General features: G+C 55.2%; 1 protein-coding gene across 5 annotated transcripts in view; it reads left to right on the top strand.

The window, feature by feature from the left end:
• Positions 1–5,469: 5,469 nt before the first annotated feature.
• ZNF362 (zinc finger protein 362) overlaps positions 5,470–22,720 on the top strand; it is a 40,665-nt gene continuing 23,414 nt past the window's right edge. Inside the window, exons 1-2 of one of the 5 annotated variants that reach the window (XM_045782161.2) lie at positions 5,470–5,643; positions 18,756–18,881. In XM_045782161.2, coding sequence (XP_045638117.1) covers positions 18,844–18,881 — 38 coding nt within the window. In that variant the 5' untranslated portion in view covers positions 5,470–5,643; positions 18,756–18,843. Of the gene's footprint in view, positions 5,644–5,701; positions 5,854–12,432; positions 18,882–19,740; positions 19,884–22,720 lie in introns of those variants that run through there. The other 4 variants (XM_087858614.1, XM_045782163.2, XM_087858615.1 and 1 more) reach the window with 4 other exon arrangements.

The following is a 22,720-nucleotide window of genomic DNA, read 5'->3' as shown; positions in this document are numbered from 1 at the left end:
GGGCCAGGCTATGTACAGACACTTGGGGACCACAATCGCAATCATTTCATCACGTAGAGCAATTTAGGTCCCCATCTCTCGCTCAGCTCCTGGACAATGTTGGTGTATCCTAACCTCCATTAATAGCTCTGCTCACAGAGGGCCAAATACCCCGAGTCTCTCCAGAGGAAGCAGTAGAAGTTTTTCCTTCCCCATTCCACATACCCCCCACCCCAAATGGAAAGGAGGGCACAGAGAAATGTGGCTTCACACCAGTATGAGTTATGCTACCACCTTAACAAGGCAGAGTGGCCAGTTTGGGATTTAAACAACCCTCCTCTGTGTGATAACTTGGACCGTATAGACCGAAAGGCTTGAGAAATTTCTGCTAGGGATGGGGTAAATGTGGCCCAGTGTTCTCAGGGAAGATTTTCCAGGGGAGGTGAGGTGGGTCCCCGAGGTACAGATGGCCGCATTGCCATGGCCTCACATGTGCTCTCATGTATACTTGCCCCGTGAAGTAGGTGTCATCACACTCAGTTTGCACAGGAGAAAACCGAGGCTCAGAGAGAGGAAGAAACTTGCCTGAAATTAGCAGCCGGTAAGTGACAAGCCAGGGTTTAACCCAGCTCTGACTGGACTCTAGAACTTAATCTATCGTCTTCAAATCCATGGTCTCCTTGAGGGGAGCAAAATGAACAAGGGCGAAGAGGGTGAATGGGCAGGGAGCTCACATACTCACTCATCCAGTCTCTCAGCTAACAGCACACAGCACCCACCACGTGCAGCAGGGGCAAGGACTATGGGTTGGAGGACCTCAGCTGCAGGCCTGGCCCCAAGACTTAGCCAACCATTTTCCTTCCTGAGCCTCAGTTTTTCCCCCTGTGAAGTGGGGACATCCCTGCCAGCCTCCCTCCCAGGGCTCCTGTGGGCTCCTATTAGAGAGGGCTTGTGTTGACGCTTGAGGTTGGTTAGTTCCGATGGGAGGCACACCCCGTTTGGAGGATGAGGAGGTGACTAGCTTGAGTAGAGGGCAAGGAGAGAAAGATGGAAATCTCTTGACATTAAGGTCCCACTGTGAGCAAGCTGGGGATGTAATGTTAGGAAGTCAGCCTTGTGCTTAGCATGACAGGAGTTACAGTTCCGGGAGCTGCCTCGACATCTCCTGCTTTGTAACTCCCTGCATCAGTCACCAAGCCTTCAACATGTCCCACACTTGTCCACTTCTTTCCACTTCTGCTAACACCACCACCACTGTTCACCTGGGAGACTCTGCAAGTCTCCCTACTGGCCTCCCTGGTTTTCTGCTTTGCCCATTCCAGTCCATTCTTTCCCCAGCAGCCACATGGGCCTTTTGAAACAAAATGTGATCACATCACAGCCTAACGCCTGTCTCCTCATGACTTCCTCTTGTTCTCAAGCTAAATCCTTGCTAGGGAGCTCCGGGGACGTCCAGCCCGGAGGATCACCTCGCCACCCCCCTCGCTTCACTCCTGCTCCATCGTCCTTTGTGGCCTTCAATACGGCCAGCTTCTCCTGACCCCAGACAGAACCTGCACAGAGTTCTCTCCACCAGAAATGCTCTTGTCCCATCTCTTCCCTGGTCTCGGCTTCACCGTCCCATCCCCTGAGAAGCTCTCCCTGATCTTCTGTTACCCACTCCCAGACATCTCAAATCTCTCTTTTGCAGCTCTTATGAGGCAAATAATTAGCGGGGCGATTGTTAAAGTCCGCCTCCTGAAATCAACTTCTGCTTCTCTTCTCCTCCCAGAGGAACGCTGCATTTCCCAGCGTCCCTTGCAGTTGGGCAGGACCACGTGACTAGTCTCGGCCAATGGATAGTGAGGAGAGGCAGCGCTCGTCCCCTCCCGGCTGAAGCCGCAGAATACCGTGCGGGGTTCCGCAGTCTCCGTTCTTCTGGCCACGGGAACTAAAACGGTCACGCCTTTCTTTCAGTGGCTGCAGCTTCAAGATGGTAGGGACTCCTCAGCCAAGCTCTCTGAGCCATTAGAGTAGAGGATCCAAGATGGACATGTGACACAAGCGAGAAAGAAACTACTCTTGTGTTACGTCACTGAGGTTCCAGAGTTCTTTGTTAACTGCAGCACAATCTGGTTTATCTTGACTAATTAATAATCCTAACGAATGCTCTGTCGGAGTGGGGCCTGGGTCTTATTCACTGCCTCTCAAGTGTCTGGGACGTTAACTGTGATACAGAAGAGGTGCTTTGTAAATACTTGTTGAATGAATGAATGAGTGAAAACACGGAACATGTAAGACATGGTTTCTTCCTCAAAGATTTTACTCCCATCCAGGGACAGATACTTATACATACAATATAGAATATAACCAGGGGCTAAACTGTAAAAGTTAAAGAAGATGGAGGGATCTCATTGGTTGGAGCAGTCATGGAGGGCTTCCTGGAAGAGAATGAGGACTTGAAGAATTGGAGAGGATGAGAGTGGACTTGTAGTCCACTCCATCATTTGTCCATCCATTCAGCAAACATTTATTCTAATGCACCATGATAAGTGCTTTGCCAGCAGTATGGCCAGAGGACCATGGTGCTCTTGGAAACCAGTGGAAAGTGCCTCTTTCCATGCAGAGGATCTAGAACAGCTTCACAGAGAAAGTGATGTTTGAGTCGAGCCTTGACAAGTGGATGTTTGCCAGAGCGTAAGAGATGGGGAGAAAAGGACCGAAGGTCGCAGGCAGAGGGAACAGCTTGTGCAGAGCCCTTAAAAGGGAGATGGCCAGGTCCAAGATGGCAGCCCACTTTGGTTGGCTGGAATATAGCTTTCCAGGTGGTTAGACAGGAGGCTAATAAGGCAGAGATGGACCACATTATGGTACCCTCTGCCCATAAATCCTTTATAAAGACCCCAGCTCAGTAATCAAAGCCTTCAGGATTCTGTCTCCCATCACCCTCTCCACTCTAAACTTCACTGCCTTTGCATGTGCTATTCCAAGAGCCTATAATTACAATGATGGTGATAATAGCAACATAGGAACATTTGTTGGGCCCTTAGAGTATGCTAGGTGCTATGTTAAGCATCATTTCATTGAAAAACAGCATCAACAATGATGTGGGTTAGTATACTTTCTTAGGATTTTTTTTCTTAGTAGTAGACTTTATTGGAACAGTTTTAGATTTACAGAAGAATGGAGCAGATACGACAGAGAATTCCTATATATCCCTCACCTAGCTTTCCCTATGGTGAACATCTCAAGTTAGCTTTTTTTAGTATTTGTTATATTTTGTTTCAATTACTGATGAATACTTTTATTGATACATTATTATTAACGAAAATCTGTAGTTTATTAAGATTTCTGTAGTTTTTACCTAATGTCTTTTTTCTGTTCCAAGATCCTACCTAGGATACCACAGTATATTTAGCTGTTCTGTCTCTTTAGGCTTCTCTAGGCTTTAACAGGTTCTCAGACTTTGTGGTGACCTTGATAGTTTTGAGGAGTATTAGTTGAACCTTTTTTAGGTTGTTCCACTATTTGAGCTGGTCTGATGTTTTGCTCATGACAAGACTGGTGTTATAGGTTATTGGGAGGAAGACCATAGAGGTAAAGTTCCACTTTTTATCACATAACATCAAGGGTACCTACTGAAAACATGGTTTGTGACTGTTGGTGTTAGCCTTGATCACCTGGCTGAGGCAGTAGTTGTCAGGTTTCCCCACTGTGAAGTTACTCTTTCCCCCCTCCCTTTCCGTACCGTGCACTTTGAAAGGAAGTCATTAGGCGCAGCCAATACCTAAGAGCCTGGAGTTTGCTCCCCCTCTTCGAATATCTGCATAAATTATTTTGAATTCTTTTGCACAAGAGATTTGTCTCCTTTCCCATTTATTATTATCTCACTGAGCTTCTCAACAGTGTGTTAATACTTTTAGCACCGCCATTTCCCTGTTAACTGGAAGGTCCTCCCTTCTTCCTCACCTGGCTCACGGAAGATCTAATTTCAGAAGGCCTTCTGCACCTCCCTGAGAAAGAGTGGCTTCCTCTGTGCCCTCCCCACTGCTCCCTGCCCTGCCCCTTCCTTGTGCTTTGTAATCCTAACTAATTCTGGCCACACTTGTTTTTGTGCCCTGCTCTGTGCTGGCACTGTGTTTAGGGCTTGAAAACAAATGGCCTCCATAGGCCCTGTCCTCCAGTTGCTCACAGCCTCGAGGTCCTGTGCAAGACTGGACTCCCCATGGGGGCAGGAACTTTGTCCAACTTGTTCATAGCTGTGTTTCCAGCCAATCAGCACCGCGTGGGATCGTAGGTCCTCAATCACTATTTACCCAATTGGGGAATGCTTCCGGGAGGACCAGCAAACACTGGCAGGTGATTGTGTGTGTGTGTGTGTGTGTGTGTGTGTGTGTGTGTGTGTGTCCTTCCCTGGGGACTGGGAGCTCCCTGAGGGCAGGGCCAGCCTTGATTCCTCTGGCCTAGAGGCTGGGTGGCAGTGAGAGTCACCGAAGTCTGAGTCGGTGAAAGGATCCAGGGACCGGCCGCCTCCTCAGGTAGAAGTGAAGTTTAGAAGCTGACACAGCCCGGGAGGCCGAATCCGAAGGACTTGGTGACTGATTGGCTGGGGAGGGTGAGGCGGGAGGAGGAGTCACACGCAGATGGCTCTGAGGTCTGGAGCTGGGGGACAGCCGATGCCACCTCTGATAGACTCTGCGAGAAGAGCTGCTGACAGCCTCAGGCGACCCCACCCTTTGGGGGCTCGGGCCTAGGGCCGGGGACGGCCGGAGCCTCCAGAGGGAGGGGTGGCCTGGCCAGTACAAACTTCTGCCCCCCATCTCCATGTCCTCGTCTTAACAACAAAAAAAAATCTCAGTCTGGATTTTGAGCACGGTCCTTGGTTACCAGGTGTGGGGACCCATTCCGGGGGTCCCCTCCCGCCTGCCGTCTGCGCAGGAGAGTCCCCAAGGGCAGCCTGGCCTCGCCGGACCCGGGTCCCCAGCCCGCCATCACCGCGGGGAGGGGGCGGCGAGGCGGCGGCCGGGCCTGGGCGGGACAATGGCCGCGGCCGCCGGGGCCCCGGGAGCCCCCACGCTGGGGAAGGGGCTGGCCTAGGGCCCGGCGCCGGTGCCCTCCCCGCGCGGCTCGGGCGGGCGGAGGGGGGCGAGGAGTTCCTTTGTGGCTCTGCCTCGGGCGCGGCGCGGGCGGGGGGCGCGGCGCAACTTTGCCAGGCGGCGGCGGCGGCGAGCGCGAGACGAGGCCCCGGGGCCCGAGCGGGGCCCCCAGCGCGCGGCCCGCCCCCGCCCCCCGCCCGGCCCCCTCCCCTCGCGCGCCGTCGCCCGCGCCCGGCGCTGCCCACTCGCGGGAGCCCCCGGGGCCGGACGGGCTGCGCAGCCGGAGAGGCGGGGGCCCGACGCGGCCCCCCCCCCCCAGCCGGGCGCCTGGCGCGGGGGCTCGCCGAGCGCACGGGGGGCCGCGCGGCGCTGCAGACCCAGCCTCCCGCCGCCGCCGCCGCCGCCGCCGCCGCCTCGGCGCTTGCAGAACCCAGAAGTGAACAGCAGGCGACCCGGAAGGTTTGCGCGCGGCTCCGCACCGAGCCGGAGCCCGAGCCGGAGCCCGGAGCCGGAGCCCCAGCCCGGCCCTGCAAGGGCCGCCGGGCGCGGGGCTGCGGCCGCGTCCCGGAGCCGCCGCCAGCACAGCCAGGTCCGTGCGGGCCCGGGGCGCGCGGGGAGCGGGCCCGGCGGCGGCGGGCACCCGCCCGCGGGAAAGTTGAGCCGAGTTTCGGGCGGGGGCGCGGGCCGGGCGCGGGCGCTGTCAGCGCGGGCCGGGGCGCTCCGAGGGCCCGGGGCCGCCTGCGCCTCGGGCCCGGCCCGGAGCAGCGGCGGCGGCGGCGGCGGCGGCGGCGGCGCGCGGGTAGGAAGTGTCTCCGGCGGCGTGTCTGGGTCTGCTCTCCGAGTGTGTGCGTGTGCGTGTGTGTGTGTGCGTGCGTGTGTGTGTGTGTGTGTGTGTGTGTGTGTGTGTTTTCTTAAGCCGGGCTATTCAAACCTGCTGCAATTCTCCGGTAAACAATGATTCATGGGGCTTAATGCAAATAAACGGATTGCAAACGGCGCGGTTCGCGCACTTTGCAGCCGGCCCGGTGGAGCGGCCAGTGCCGGATTTCTCCCCTTTTTTGCAGATCTGCAGAATATGGCGTCCCTGTCCTGTTTTAAAAATAAGCCAGGCTGCCATTTTTGTTTTTCTTTTGTCTGAAAATTTTAATAAAACTGTCTGAGAATGTGGGAGAGGCGGCTGGAAGCAGAGGGGGCACCCGAAGGGTTGGCTTTTTTTCCTTTTCTTTGGCGAGAGCCGCGAGCCTTTCGGGGAGGTGAGACACAATACAATTGCACTTTAAAGAAAAAAAAAAAGGAAGCCGCTGGGCGATTTGGGGGGGAGGGCTGGGAATGTAAAGTTAACTCCGAAAGTTTTCTTTCCTTTTTTTTTAGCTCTTTTTTTTTTCTTTTCTTTTTTTCTTTTTTTTTTTTGGTGGGGGGGAGTCGGTGAAATGCCGCGAAAGGATCTCGGGGCCCATTTCTTCCTCCTGCCAGCCTCCTTTGCAGGATTTTTGGGAAAAAGTTAACTGCCGGTTTCCTCAGAGCTGCGGGGGGCACGTGGAGGGTTGGCGATGGGGACTTGGGGGGACCAGGACATGTCTTTTGGAAAAGGTTCTATAAAAACGGCATTGTAAGGAACTAGATCCTCAGATTTGGGGGAGAGGGCTGGCAGTAGGGGCTCTGGGTGGGCCCACGGTTTCCAGCTCAGACCCCTGGCATGAGGAAATAATTCTGCTCTCCCCTGCCCTGCCCTGGAGCAGTGTGTGTGTGTGGGGGGGGTGTCTCCTTCATGGGTGGCCGGGGGGGCCCCCTTGTAGGCGGGAATCGTGCCCTGGGCGCTGGGGTGGCTTCTGGAGCCCTCCGGCAAGTGTGTGCGTTTGGTGGTTGGCAGTTGGAGAGCCCCTTCTTTGATCTGGTGGGCCTCCTGGCCTCTGGAGGTGGCATCTGGTGGCAGATGCCCCTGGGCGGTGGGCTTTTGTCAGGGTGCAGGCTGGGGGCCCCACTGGGTCCTGTCTGAGGGGAGGGGGAGGAGAGGTTGAATGGGGGGGGGCACTGGTTTGCTAGTCGGAGCCTCTCCCTGGTGGTACCCTGCTACCCTTTTCTGCTACTCCTGCCCGCACCCTGAAGGCTCCTCTGTTGGGGGCACTTTGGACGTGGGTGAAGTTACTGAAGTATCTTGCTGGACAGGTCAGAGCTTGCTGGCTCTGAAGGCTCTAGGAGGGTTTCAAGACCAGGCCCAAAGGTCTGGAGTGGCAGGCGCTGTCCAAGGCACCGGGCAGGTTGGGCCTGGTCTTTACCCCTTTGGGAAAGTTTGTCCTGGGAGGACCCTGAACCCTTCTAGCCCCTGTCCCAGCATCTCCTGGAGGGGAGACCCCTCTAGTCTCACTCCTGGTTTGTATCCTGGCTCAACAGGACAGAGTGAGCTTCCTGAGAGCAGAGTCAAGGATTGAAGGCTGGGGTTTAGGGGTTCAGGGCTGCAGAACTTGGCACGCCTGGGCTAGAGGGTACCAAGCTAGGTATTTTTCAGATGGAGAAACTGAGGTCCAGAGAGGGGAAGTGATTTGCCCAAAGTCGCACTGCCGGTTAGAAGGAGAGCTAAGATAGGGACCCCGATGTTCAGGCCCCCACTTCTGGGCCTTCTCCACTATTCTCTGTGGAGGCCCTGACTCCGGGAAGGGTCATTCTGGACAGAAGTGGACTGGCTTGGGACAGCATGTCCCCCTTCACTGCCGCCCACCCCAGCCAGCATAATCCTTCCTTGTGAACGGAACTTTACAGTTTGCCCAGTGGAGTGCTTGGTTATTATCACACCACGCTCCCCCAGAAACTTGCTTGGGGTGAAATTGTTGAGGTGGGGATATTTAACTCCATTTCGAAATTTAGGAAACTGAGGTTTGGAGAGGTTGAGCAGTGGCAGAGGAGGACTTAAACACAAGCCTCCAAACTCCTTGTCCAGGCCTTTTTCTAGGTAGACTTTGGTGCTTGTAGATAGGGCTTTACCCTACCTTCTGGTGTCTGGTCTCTCAAATTCTTCTTCTGACCCAGGGACTGTGTAAAAATCTAGAGGCCCAACCCTACAGAATGTCAGAACTGAAAAGGCCGTGAGAGGTCATCTGGGCTCAGAGAGGGGAAGCCACTGTCTTGAAGTCACCCAGCAATTTGGGTCCCAGTTAGGGACCAGAGTCCTGGTCTCCTGTCTCCCTTCCTCTCGAGAAACTCAGAGGGAGGGTGAACCACTCTGCCCTCTGCTAGGCTCCACTGGGCCCTGGGGAGCAGTGCTTGCTGCTGGTGGTGATTGGCGATGGGGTAGTGGGTACTACAGTGGCCAACACCTCACAGAGACACGGGGGTGTCCCAGGGGCTGAAAAATAGGCTATCTGTGGGCTTGGGATATGGATGCAAGATGGCCCCAGGTGGAGAGGAAGCTGGTATGGGGGTGACATGTGGACTGGCTCTGAAGCCAGCCTCTCCCTTCCTTCCCTGGGCAGATATTTCCTTGCCCTGTCTCTCTGTAAAGCAGAGTCCTCCCTTCCGTCCTTCCTTCCTTCTTTCCCTTCTTTCCTTCCTTCTTTCCTTCCTCTTCTAACTAGCCATCAGTTTATTCATTCATTGGCTTTTAAAATCATTCCTTTATTCTTTTCATTGTCCATTTGTTAGTTTAGTGGTTAGCCATTTCAGTAGTCCATCCCTCTGTCCTTCCATCCATCCAGTCTCCAGCTCACCCAGCATAGGCTGGACAGCCACATGAGATACAAGGATAGCCCTCCTGGGCTTTGAAGCCAGAGGGAAGAAGACTGCAGGTAGGAGGAGCCAGCCAGGGCGGTATTTGTGGGTGCCTGCATGTGTCACAGGGGAGGTCTCTTGGTTTGAAAATACCAGCAGAGTTAGTTCTGCAGACCGTCATGATGGTGGATCTGGGTCCTGGGACCAAGTCCCATTTGTGAATCAGACTTTATAGTTTGCACTGGGTGGTACATGGCTTGTGTCACTTTGAACACACTCTTCCCCTTTTTGAAGCTCAGTTTCTTGATCTTTAAAATAGGTACACTGTGAATCTCTTGTGGGTTTGGGGGGTGATAACAGGAGTATGTGGGATGTCTCGGAGCCCTGGCCAGGCATGTGGTGGGAGCTCAAAATATACCAACTGAATAATAAGGATTGTTGATCACCACCCTGGGCCCCACCTTGAGTTTTGAAAACCATCGTGATGTTTTCAGGATGAGCCAAGTGATCTGGGGACCCTGAAAGCCCTGCCCTGGCTTGTCATTCCCTTGCTGAAATTCTTTAGATGTTTCCAGGGCATTTCGAGGAGCAAAAATCCAAAGTCCTTTACAGAGCCTATGGGGGCCCTTCATGGTCCGGCTGGGCCTGCCCCTCTCCCCCGCTCCCCTGTCCCTGCCCCTCTCCCCCGCTCCCCTGTCCCCTCCCAGGCTCACCACCTCCAGCCACAGCAGCTGCTTTCTCTGCACCTTGAATGTACAGATTATTGGCAGGGCCTTTGCATATCCCCTGCTGGAACACTCTTCCCAGCTGTGTGCATGGCCAGCACCTTCTTGTTTCACCGGTTTCCACTCAGGTTGCCTCCACCGACAGGCTTCCCTGACCACTTGCACTGGGATAGCTTCCCACTGTCACGACACTGTCGCGTCAGTGGCCTTTCCACTTTCTCTTGCGGCTCTTATCCGTATCTGAAATTTTCTCATTGATTTGTTTATTTGTACTTCTTTCCTGTCTACACTGCTGACCCTGCCTCCACCCCACGCGGGCGAGTGGGCAGGTGGTTCCAGCACGGCTCCGTGGAGAAAGAACCGTCCCCTTTCCCCCAGCGCTCCAACACCCGGAGCGAGCGCCTAGCACAGTGCTCTGTGGCTGGTGGGGCTTTGGTGGAGGCGAGGAAATGCCGGGGAGCCCAGGGGTGGTGCTGACCCTGGCTGCGGGGCAACGCCTGCGAGATGAAGGGACCCTGAGCTCTGTCCACTCCTCCCCCCGGAGGCTCTGGGCTGTTGTTAGGAAATGACAAGATGATTAAATCATGGCATCTAAGCCTCGCAGTCTCTTCCAATCTCAGAACCTTAGCATCCAAGGCGTTTTCTACCTCAGGACCTTTGACACTTGGAGTCTTCACGTGATGGGATCTGGGATTTAGAATCTTGCAAAAGGGACCCGCTCTGCCTTACTGACTTAGCTGCACAGAGTACTTTGTGTCAGGCCATGTTCCAAAGACTTTATAAACGTTAACATATTGAATTCTCATTGTTATCACCCCTCCCCCATTTTACAGATGAGGAAATCGAGGCACAGAGAGATGAGGTAACTTGCCTGAGTCCATGAGCGCGTCAGGGGCTTTGCAGGATTTGAACGCAGCACTCTGGGACTTCTCCTTAGAACTCCACAGCTGTGGAGGGGAAGCCCGACCTCAACGGCTCCCGTGCAGGAATCCCCTTCCCACGTCCTTGACAAAAGGGCCTCTGATCTCATCGCCAGTGGTGGCGGGTTCCCTCCTCCCCGGGCCCCCCAACTGTCTTCTTGCTAGACAGTTGTCATTGCCGGAAAGATTTTCTTTACCAAGGGTAAAGTGCCGCACTTGTCCTGCGAAGAACATTTAGGGAGCGATGTTAAGGTCGTGGATTCCCGGTGCTTTTGACCTTGTGGTTTCATGACTTCAGTAGCCTTTTTCCCCCCACTGGGTTGTGAGCTCCTTGAAGGGCAGGCAGCCTTGGTGCGTGGTGCTGAATGTACGAGTCCATCTGTGAGTGAGTGTGTCCAGAGCACGCGTCCCGCTCTCCTCCTCTCCCCGGAGCACTGTGCTAGGCGCTCGCTCCGGGTGTTGGAGCGCTGGGGGAAAGGGGACGGTTCTTTCTCCACGGAGCCCCGAGAAAGTCTGTCTCTGATGGTGTTTACGTATCCAGGTCCTGGAGAACCATTGGAGATCTAAAGTCGTGCACTCACTGGAGAGACCTAGAGCTCACACATCTTCCAGGCAAGCCTCACTTTGTCCGCTGGGGGAATAAAGCAGGAAGGGAGAGGAGTAGGGCTTGTCCAAGGCCACACACACCTTACAGTGCTCGCAGCCGCCAGCTTTACTGTCCCCACGCAGGCATGCTTGTGTCCATGCGTGCCTTACACGGAGGTTCAGCTTGCACGCACACATTCACTTCCACCCTGAAGACGTAGCCTCCCATCCTGGGCCTCGCGTGTGGTCCCGCACGTCTAGCCTTGCACTCGTGTGCGTGTCCACACCCTGCCCGGGCCTGCTTGCAGTGGCGGAGCTTGCCCGCATTCGATGGTATTTCTGGAGCATTTACTATTTACCAGGCCGCGTGCTCCGGGTGACAGGTAGAGGTGAGGAAAGTGGGTGTAGTCCCCTCCCCTCATCGGGGAGACAGACGTTCTACAGAAGAGCACACGAATGATGGCTGATCGCAGATCGGGGTCAGTGTACGAAAGAGGTACTTTTCTATGATGAGGGCTTCCGTGCAGCTTGCTGGTGTTAGGGTTACTTGAACGAGTGATGGGCATTGTGTGCGTAGGGCAGAGGGTGCTTCTGGGAAGACGTGATCATCCGAACTGTGGCGTTTGCGAGGTAAAGGGCATTCTGGGCAGAGGGTATGGCCTGGGCAGAGACCCTGAGGCAGGAAATCAAGAAACATGGAGAAGGTGATAGCCCCAAGACGTGGGGGAGGGGAAGGCGGGCCTTGTCTGGCAGGCCCCGTGGTAGGTCTTCTGTGGCCTGTTTTTACCCCTCCCCATGTGTCCATCCCAGGCCCTCCCCACTCCTCTCTCTGACCAGCCCAACTTTCCCTTTGCTGACTTGCTCTGCTCAGGGCCCACTTTCTCTGCCGGCCTCTACCCGGGGCCTGAGCTCTGTCTGACCCGCCCCACAGGCTGCCTGCCCCCTGGGGTCCTGAGGTACATACAGCACCAGAACAGGCTGTGACCACCTGCCAGGGGTTCCCAGCCCCGGACCTCTAGGACCTGTCTAGAAAGCTCCTGGGGGGCTAGGCCAGAGCCGGGGGTTCGGCAGTCGGCTCTCCCTTTTGGAGTTAATCCCAGACTTGGCTCTCCAGCAGTCAGTGGAGCAGCCCCTGTGGGTCCTGAAAGCCTCCCGGAGCTGCTGCATCGCCCCCCCCCCCCCCTGCCCCAGCCCAGTTAACCTCCCTGGTTGGTCAGATTTCCATGTGGGTCTTTGGAATGTTGGGAAGGGCTCCCTTATGCCTGAGAGAACCTACTACCAGAACAACAACAGCTAAGGCTTACAGAGTCCTTACTGCACCAGGAACTGCTCTCAAGACTTGACTCCTTTAATCCAAATAACAGTGCTGGGGGGGTGCCATTGTTGTCCTCAGCTGGGTAACAGTCCCAGGGGCCTGGGGGGGGGGGCTTTGACCTGGGCTATCTGCACAGAAACTGTCCTTTTAACCCCTGATTTGCCACTTTGTTCCTCAGAGGGTCCAGGATCCCAGGCTGTGATTAAGCTGCAACTGTTTTTTTGTTTCTTTTCTTCTCTCTCTCTTTTTTTAAAGATTTTATTTATTTATTTGACAGAGCAAAAGAGTACGAGCACAAGCAGGGGGAGCGGCAGAGGGAGAGGGAGAAGCAGGACACGGGGCTCAATCCCAGGACCCTGCGCAGTAGTTGCAACTGTTTTATAGGGGAAGGAGCAGGGCGCCTGGGTGGCTCAGTCGGTTAAACATCAGCTCTTGGTCTCAGCTCAGGTCTTGATCTCAGGGTCATGAGTTCAAGTTCTGCCTTGGGCTCTGCGCTGGGCGTGGAGCCTGCCTTTAAAAAAAAAAAAAAGGTATAGAGGAAGGAGCAATAGCCCAGAGAGGAAATGGAGTTGCTAAAGGTCACACAGCAAGCTGGTGGTGGTGGGTTCGAGCTCCCTCTGCCCTCGCCAGCTGCTGTGACTGGGCTCGAGCCTCCTTCCTGACTCCAAACAAGGAAGAGATTAGGGAAGAAGCCAGGAGGCTGGGACCGGCAGGGGCTGGGAGAAGGGGCATGGGGTAAGGGCTTCTTGGGTGCCTGGAGGCGTGTTTCATCAGTCATTAAGCTGTCCGTTTATGTTCTTAGCTTCTTTCCGAATGTGTGCTGTTATTTCGAAATGCTCACAGCGTCTACCTCACAGGGTCGTTAGGAGCCCGAGAGACATGCTCGTCAGGTATCTAACAGTGCCTGGATGGACCAGGTACTCTGTTCTTCTTCTTCTTGGCCTTTCACGCTGGCAGAAGGACTTCCCTGTGAGGATGGGAGCTGGGGTCCCCAGGGGAGATGGAAGTAGAGAAGGGCATGTGTTCAAAGCCTGTAGAACATTCTTTCAGCCTGAGAAGGGTAACCTGGCCCATTCTCTAAATGAGGGCTCTGAGGCTCCCAGAGAGGGTGACTGCCCAGGGTGTCTCTGGGTGGTTGGTGCTGGGGAAACGGAGGGACAGAGAGGGGAAGGGCAGCATCCCAGCTCCCGCTGACCAGGGTATGGATAGCAGCCCTGTTCTCTCTGATCAGTCCCTCCCTCACAGTGAGAACTGCCCTTCCAACCCTGTGGGGGTGCAGAAACCCAGCCTAATTGGAACCAGGACCCTCAGGAGCCTCGGGCCTCACAGGAAGTTCACAGGAGCAAGCTCCCGGGGCTGGGTCTTGGGGATGGGGTGGGGCCCAGCAGCTGGGGCTCGGCACTCTGGGCCGCGTGGAGTAGGGACACACGGAGGGCAGAGGGATCGTGAGAGGCAGACTTGGAGCATGTGGGGGGTCTCAGGCTGGGAAGATAGGAAACCTCAGCTTCTCCCCCTAGACCATCTCCCGCCTGTACTTCCAGGTCATCCTTCTGGGCACACATTGATCTGTCCGCTGAAAACCTTGACTGTGGCCTTCTCCTGCTCAGAGATCTTCCGTGGCCCCCCATGGACTTTTATCCAAGCACCTTAGCCTGGAACTCTGGCCCTCGGTGAACTGCCCCACCTTTCCCTCCGGCCTCTGCAAATTCTTGCACTATATCTACACCAGACCAAACGTGATGTTTTGTGCTTTCCTGCCACTGGGCCTTTGCACATGAACTTTTTACCACCTGGCCTGCCCTTCCCTGACATCTCTTGACCTCTCCACTTTCCTCCATTAGTAAGTCCCACCTTCATGAAATCTTAGTGCATCCCTCAGTGGGATGAGCTCGTCTTCCCAGGAACACCCCCTCCCCCATAGCTCAGCTGAGCCCCAGCAGCATTTGTTCCTCTGGGGCAGGGAGCATGTGTGAGAACCCTCAGCTACCCTAGGAAGCTAGCAGTTGGCCCTGTCTTTGCGCTGGCCGCCCCGCTGCTGGGGATGCTCTCCCTCTACCCTCTGGCTGTCCTAGCAAACTTCTCAGTCTGTAAGGCCCACGTGGCCAGACCCCACCTATCTCTCAGGGACAGCCCTTCTCTCTTAGTGAATATTTATTGAGCACCTGGCATGACCTAGGCATCTGAGCACTTACTATATGGCCAGCACTTGGCTCTGGGGCCGCATTGGTGGCCCCGTCCTTGTGGGTCACAACTGGAGGGAGTATCTGGAGGTGTGATAGAGGTGGCAGAGAAAGCAGGGGGCCGTAGGTGTGGATGACAGGGCAGTCCACTTCGTGCTGGGGAGAGAGTTCAGACGTGCCCTTCAGCTGAGACCAGAGGGAAGAGCTAGGTGAGCTGTGGGGCCAAGTTGGGGTGCGGGGTTGTAACTAAGAACCAGACCCAAGCCCTGGTGTCGGGGAGCTCACAGCTACGTAGGCGACTGGGCGGACAAGGAAGCAGGCAAGTCCAGCCGGGGGTCAGTGCTACAGTGATGGAGGTCTGGGAAGCTGGGGGAGCTCGGGACGGGCCGCAGCCACAGCGGTGGAGGGGCCACTGAGCAAGAAGGCTTCCCCAGGGCTGTGACACCCGAGCCCGGTGCCGTCCCTGGATGGAAGAGCACAGCGTGTGCAAAGGCACGGTGGCATGAAAGCACAGCTTGTTTTGGGAGACCTGCACGGGGTGCAGTGAGGCTGGAGGGAGGGAGGCTGTAGGGCTGGACTTGCTGGGGTGCATGTGGCCCATAGAGCCTTACTGCCAAAGGCCTCTGGGTGCTGTGCTGGGGATTTGGAACCGTACCCCAAAAGTGATGGGAACCCAAGAGAGATTTCAAGCAGGCGTGAGTGACCTGGGCAGGCTGTGGCCCGGTCCTCCCCTCTGAAGCCCCCACGTAGGATGGGGAGCTCCTTCCTGACTCTGTGCTCCTGGCTGGGGTCTGGGGTGGGGCTGGGAACTCACTGTGGGACTTTGAGCAAGCCCCTGGCCCTCTCTGAGCCCTTCTCTTCTCCCGGTAAACCTGCGAGGCCTGACGCCAGAATCCTAGTGGAGCTGTGGGCAGGGGTTGAGCTGTCTTGCTTGGCCTAAGCTTGCTGAACCTTTAGTTTTCTGAAAAATATGCCTTAAGAAAGTCACATAGCTACCCTGCAGAAAAGTCAGAGAGTAGGGAAATGAGGTACCCAAACCTACCATTTCTGCCTTCACCCCAAGCCTGAGGCACCATCACTGTTAGCGTTCCGGTCTTTCCTTCCCTCCTCTCAGTCCCTGGTTTTTATATAGATGTTATTGCCCAGTCTACACATGCAAATTAAAAAATCTGCTACCCCACCCCATCCCCTGACAACTGCTGTAGCATGAGTATTTTCTACGTGACTACAGGGTGGTTCCGATCCTTCCTTCTGACAGATCCAGTGTCAGGTGGAAAGCATGGGCTTTGGAGCCTGACTTTCTGGGTTCACATTGTACATGCTTGGTTTTGGGCAAGTGACCTAATCTCTCTGTGCCTCAGTTCCTGGTAAGGTTGATATGAGTGTTGAATGAGTCATGACAATGCCAGTAAACATTGGCTATTAATGATTGCAGACTATGTCACTGTGTAACAGGACTTACAGAGCCATCCTCCTATTTAAAATTTTGGCTCTTTCCATGTTTCATTATAAAAAAACAAAAGTAAAAACCACTGAAGCAAACAGCTTTGTACATAAAACTTTGTCTATATTTGGGTTATTTTCTAGGGACAGATGACCAAGAATGGGATCACTAGGCCAGGAAGTCTGAACATTTTTTTTTTTTTTTTTGAGCTCTTGACACATTATTGCCAGATTGTTTTCAGAAATGATTGTGGGGCGCCCAGCTGGCTCAGTTGGTGGAGTGTGTGACTCTTGATCTCGGGGCTGCGGGTTCAAACCCCACACTGGGTGGAGAGATTACTTAAAAATAAAATCTTGGGAAAAAAAATTTTTTTTTTCCCGTTTACACTCCCACCAATAATACCTAGTAGTGCCAGTTTCATCTTACTATCACCAGCATTGGGTATTATCATTTTCTTCTTTCTTTTTGCTGTTTTAAAAGGTGAAGCTCCTTTAATTTTCACTGCCAGGGAAGCAGAGCCATTTTCTGTGTTGATTAGCCTTTAACAGCCTTTTTGGTCTGCTCGTCTTTACAGAGCACCCACAGCGCCTTCTCAGCTCACTTAGAAAGACAGGGCTTAGGTACAGGAAATAGGGAACAGAGTGACACCGGGGACAGTATGGTGCCAGGGTGAGGGAGAGGACTTTCCTCTATCCAGGCCATGACCCTTTCGGTTCCCTCCATCTAGAGCATTCATTCATTCATTCATTCATTCATTCATTCATTCTTATATTCATTCATTCAAACATTTATCAGGTACTGTGCAGGGGTTAAAAGACAAATTACTCAACCATGATTCTGCCCTGACAGAGAGTGTGCCTGACAGCAGACATGGGCAAGAAAACAGACAGAAAATAAAGGGATATGTCTTCTGATGGTGGACGTACAGGGCACAAAGGGAACAGAGGAGAGGCATGTAACACAGCCTAGAGGGGTGGAGGTGGAGCAGTCCTGGAAGGCTTTCAGGAGGAAGTGGTCCATAAGCTGGAGCTTGAGGGTAATCTGGAGTTAGCCTGTGAAGTGGGGAGGGCAGAGGGTTCCAGGGAGAGGAGGTAGCCTGACTGAAGGTTAGGAAATAAGAAAGGGAGCAAAACCCTGGGGGAACTCTCTGGCTGGCTGGGCAGAGTGTAAGGCAGGAACAATCACTGAGGCCACAGAGGTCAGTGGGGACTGGATATGTAAAGTCCAAGGAGTCCAGACCTTGTCTGGAGGGAAGTAGGGAGCCATGGAAGGTTCTAAGGAGGGTAATATTGTGATCTGCTTTTGTATTTTAGAAGTCTTACAGCGACTGCAATAGGAGAATGAAATGGGGGCTGTGGGTAGAGGTGGGGGAACCAGTGAAAGGACTTTTGCAATAGCCAAAGGGGGCTTGGACCAGGGCAGAGAAGGTGCTGGAGAGTTTTCCCCACCCTCAACTCCAAAATGCAGATTGAATGTTCTGTCTGCCAGGTAGCCCTTGCTGAGACCCACCGCCGCCTAGCCGGTCATACATACCTGGAGGACGGGGGCCGTGCGGGGACTGGCAGTCAGCAGTCAGATGAGTGCCCACCATCGGCTGACCCTGGCCTCCCCCTGCACCTCCATGCCTCCAAGACCCTCCATCTGTTCCCTCTCTGCCCTTGGGCTACCAATAATTTTCTGTCTTTTCTTTGAGAATAAATTTATTGTTTTCATTAAAAAAGCAACTGAAGGACATTACAGAGAATCGAAATCAGAGAAACAAAGACAAAAACCAGATCAGCTCCAGCCACCTCTCCCAGCCCCCCCCCCCCCCCCCGGGTGTGGTTCCCTGCAGCTTGCTTTTTCTGACGCAGGTTTTTATTTTTGCCTCCTTGTAATCATAGTGTCCGGACAGTTTTGGGTCCTGCTCTCTCCCATTTGCTTCTTTGGGAGCTCGTTCCTCTGTGGCCACGGGGTCTGGGCAATCTCAGTTTTTAATGGCTGTGGGATGGTCTGGGGATGGGGGTGGGACAGAGTTGCTGAACCACACCCTGCCGTCCCGCAGTGGGCAAGGCTAGTCACATGCTGCCCTGGGCTGCCTGTCCTCTTTGTGTCGGTTTGTCTATACCTGGACCTCCCCAGGTGCCAGGGCCTGCCACCTGGTGTGCCCCTTCTTCAGCACCCCCTCTCCCAGTGCCCCTTTGTGGAGCTTACAAGGCTGGCCTCAGGGGCCATCTTCCTGGGAAAGGATCACGGGCAGATCTGCGTTCAAATCTAGGCTTGGCTCTGGGACCTCAGGCATGTTACTTAACCTCTCTGAACCTCAGTTTCCTCATCTGTATCATGGGTCTATTGCAACAGTAAAATAATGGCTTTAGAAAATGCCCTGACACAGTTCTTGGCCCATTGTAAGTGCTTAAGAAAAGGTAGTCAATATTATTGTATTTTTTCATCCCATGGAGAGTTTTTGAGACCACGTTGGGCTAGGGGCTGGAATGGCAAAGGTGAACGAGCACTAGTTATAACTGGGAGGAGCTCACAGTCTGGTGGGGAAGTCACCCAGGGAAACAGATAGCCAGACCAGGGTGGGACCGGCCCTGTAGTACTGGACCAGATCTGGGTGGTGTCCTACCTGCATTACTTGTTAGCTGTGTGACTTTGGGCAAGTTGGTCAGCCTCTCTGAGCTGCAGTTTCCTCTTCTGTTAAATGCACATCTCACAGGGGCATCGGGAAGACTCAGTGACATGATGCATATGACATACTCGGCACGGTGCCTGGCACGTAGTAGGTGTTGAAATCGATGGTAGCTGCCATTTTATTATTATTGTTATTGTTATTCCCATATACAAGGTGCTGTTGGGAACACAGAGGAAGTGACTGACTGGGGGTTCAGGGAAAGCTCCGTAGAAGAGGGAACACTTGAGCTGGGTCTTGAAGGATGAGTAGAAGTTCACCAAGTGGGAAAGGACACTCTAGGTAAGGAGCCTGTGATTCCAGGTGGAAATCTGTCAATGAGGGGTTTGTTCTTTGGGGGGATTAAGGCATTGTGTTCATCCCAGCCTCCTCACGTGCCCTCCCGGCTTCCCTCTGGGTCTGTCCCGGAGGCCATGTGCACTCACCCTCCTGCGACAGCTCCCACCTGTGACTCCGTGTCCTGGTGGCTGTGGGTTCCTGCTCTGTGTCCCCATCTGTCCATGTTTGGGACCACAGGTCTGTGTCTGTCACGTGTGTCCGAGTGTGGTGCCGTCTGCATGTTCCTGTGACCGTGTTTGTGTGGGGATCCCGAGGTCCTCCTGGGCCACACGGGGGTGGAGGGTGCAAGCTGCATGCTTCCTTGGCCTCCAGCTCTAACCAGATAGCCAGGCCTCCTTGGTCACTCTCCCCCGAGTCCCAGCTCAGCTCCTCCCTGCCTCTCCCCTCCATTCCATTCTCCAGGGGCCTCCCAATGGGTGTCCTCCCACCTCCTCTCCTGGGTTCTCCAGTCCCGTCTGCCCTCAGCAGTCAGAGGGGTCTTTCTAAACCACACATTCTGCCCCATCGCCCGTTGCTTCCAGTCCAGACTCCAGGCCTAGGATTTCACCAGCTTTCTAGGTCAGGTCCTGGCTGCTGGCTCCAGCCTCAGGTCCCCTCTCCCAATTCACACCGGAATGCTTTAGCTCCTCGCACACGGCGTGTTGCTTCTCACCTCTGGGCCTTTGCTCAGGCTGCTGCTTCTGCCAGGAATGCTCCCCACTCCTTTGTTGCCTGGCTCACTCCCACTCATCCTTTAAGACCCAAAGCAGGCATCACCTCCCCTGGGAAGTCCTCCCTGATCCTTTTTTCCATCCTGGGTCAGGTCCCTGGCTCTGGGCTGCTTATCCCTTACTTGGGGGGCAGGAGCAAGTGATTTGCCCCAGATCACACAGCTGGTGAGTTGGAGCCGAGATTTGAACCCGGCTGCCCTGGGCTCTAAACAAAGCGGGCTGTTCCATGGTCCAGGTGAGGTGATTGTAGCTAGGACTCCTGGAGAGGAGGGGGTGGATGTGAGGGAGAATTTGGAAATGCCGTCCCGGGGACGTGGCTGGCGGGGGGGGGGATCTGAGCTGGGAGGGGAGGGCGGGGACGTGTTGGGGATCCGCGCGTGTCTGTGGCAGGAGCACCTGGGCAGATGGGGATGCCCCCTTACCATCAGGGATGGCTCGAGGGGGCACACGTCTTAGGGGAAGACCAAGTCCAGCTTAGGTTTGCGGAGTCTGAGCGGCCGGTGAGATGGCAAAAGGAGGTAGCTGGAAGGTGGGCCCGGAGCTCCAGGGACAGGCCTGGTCTGGGGGGAGACTTGGGACTTGGCCGGTATTTAAAGTCCTAGAGCGGATGGGCCAGGCAGGGATGAGGGGGGCGGGACAGAGGAGCGCAGCCTGTGGGTGGGAGCTCTGAGGCACACTGACATAAGGAGCCCAGGGTCACGGCGCAGAGCTTCACAGAAGGTCCGGGCAGCATGAGGCCGGGATGGGTCGGGCCGGAAGGTCTTCGGTGGCATGTAGCAGGCCTCAGGCGAAAGTTCTTTTTTTTGCAGAAGCTTGTGGGTCACACATCTCCTTCCTCCCTTAGCTTGGAGCTCCTGGATGGCAGGGCTCCCACGTTTGCAGGTTCCCCAGCACTGGTCCTGGTGTGGCCCAGAGGACGGACCCAGAACGAATGGGTGGGCGGGTGGTGGATGGGCCCGCTGTTTTCAGAAGCAGCGCTGGGCGTTGCGTTCATCCACTTACCCAACTTTCTTCACCTTGTAGAGCAAGAAAAACGAAATGGCAGTGTGCTTGCCCCACTGTAAGGGTCAGGGCCGTGTGTCTCATGGCTCATAGCAGTCTCGGCTTCTTTCTGGGGCTTGAACACCAGTGGGCACGTCCTGCCCAGCCAGCAGCGTGTCTCCTCTGCCTGTCCCCGCAGGACCACTCAGCCGCGGCCCACCTGGCTCCTCCACCCCTGCCCCCGTCTCTGCCCCGGGCTCGGCCCTCAGGCTGCCCCCTCTGACTTCAGTCCTCTTAGCTCTGGGGCTTCCTGATGCCCTCTCCCTGCCGCCATTCCAGCCCAGCCCCTCAGCAGGCATTCAGCGCCCCCCTGTCTGGCCTGTCCCTCACTACATCCCCTCTCCGGCTCTCTTTTTGGCACCTGCAGGTGGCAGCTTATGGACCCAAACCTGCCTTGTACTTCCAGACCTCCACGCCCCTGCTCGAGCTGTGGCCTCCTGCCGTGTCCACCTGTCCTAAGCACACACCTGACCAGTCTCCCACTTAAAACCCCTCCCTTAAGACAAGGTCTGAGCAGCTTAGCCCAGCCCTTACCACTCTCCCCACTCACCTCTGGCGATGGCCCGCCACGTCGGGCAGGTCCCAGGGTTGCACAGGGGGCTCTCCACCCCACAGGCTTGCGGGGAGACTCCCATGAGATACTCCCGAAGTGTACCTAGCAGTGGGCCTGACGCTCAGTAGCTCAGCGAATGGTCATCCCCTGCCCGCCTTCCCTGCGTTTGACACAGTAGGTGTATGCCAGGGCCAGGGGCACAGACTGAATCATTAAGTTACTTACCACCAGCCAGAGAAGGACATGGAGAAGTGAGGCAGAGACCGTGGGGATCCGATGAAGTGGCCCAGGGCAGACGCTCCCCTTCTGTGGGCCTGTTTGTCCGGCCAGGGCGAGGGGCCATCCCTGTTTGTCCAGCCAGGGCGAGGGGCCATCCCTGCTTGCCCAGGGGCCTGGCAAGTGGCAGAGAGGATGCTCTATCCCACCCATCGGACCGTAGGCCTGCCACCTTCTTCCCCATACCTCCCTGACCAGGGCGGGCCTCTGGGAAGCCTGAACTCGGCATTGAGCTGAAGAGGACAAGGAGAGGGTAGCTCCCTCAGGACTCCGAGGAACAGCTGGTGCAGTAGGCGGAGGCCTGGGCCGTGGCAGGAAGGAGGCAGAGCCACCTGTTTCATCCCATTTCACAGATGAGGAGAACTGAGTCTCTGAGGGCCGATGCTCGACCTTGCAGTGCGGTGCTCCCTTCGCTGTCCCCGTCCTTGTGGCCTGGAGCAAAGTGCTTCCCTCTGCAAAATGGGGGTGAAAATATTCCCTGCTTCCTGGGGGCTCTGAGGAGAATGCCAGTGGGTACAGAAGAGCTTTGTAATCTGTTGAATCGTGTGTGGCTGTCTTGAATTCGGATTATCATTCTTTCATTTATTCATTCTTCGTGCAGCTCATGTTGTCGGTCACCTCTGGGCCTGGCTGCTGGGGATACTGAGATGGGTGAGACAGGTGTATCTGGTTCCCGGCTCCCCTACCCCCCAGCCTGGAGCCTCCTCTCCCTGCTCTCCAGCTCAGTTCCCTTCACGCTTTTCCTGGTGGACAACAGCTGGGAGGCACAGACAGGTCCAGGGGCTGCTGGATGAGTGCGTGCGGGCCCCCAGGGCGGTGCCCATTGTATCAGAAGACAGGGCATATTCACGAGCCTGCCATCGGGATGCCTTGTGTTTCTCCTGAACAGCGAAGGGACTGATCAGCTGGACTTTGGAGTCAGGCAGATTAGAGCGGGAATCTCAGCTCTGCTTACTTGCTGTGTGACCTTGTCCAAGTCACTCCACCTCTCTGAACTTCAGTTTCAGTTATAAAATGGGGATGATGAGAGTGCCTGTCTTTGAGTGTCGGTGTGCCTGGCGCAAGGTAGGCAGTTGGTAGATGGCAGCCTCCTCACTGTCATGATTGTGTTGAGGTCTTTCTGAGAAAGGGGTCTGGGACAGTCAGGGAGAGCTCCAGGCAGGAAGTGTTTTTAGTGTTGGGCTGTGAGGGAAGGGCAGCTT

Source organism: Ursus americanus, chromosome 33 (genome assembly GCF_024610735.1).
Source record: "Ursus americanus isolate L20-20 chromosome 33, mUrsAme1.1.p, whole genome shotgun sequence".
NCBI lineage: Eukaryota > Metazoa > Chordata > Mammalia > Carnivora > Ursidae > Ursus > Ursus americanus.
The sequence above is the reverse complement of the archived record's forward strand: the minus strand, read 5'-3'. Positions and strand labels throughout refer to the sequence as shown.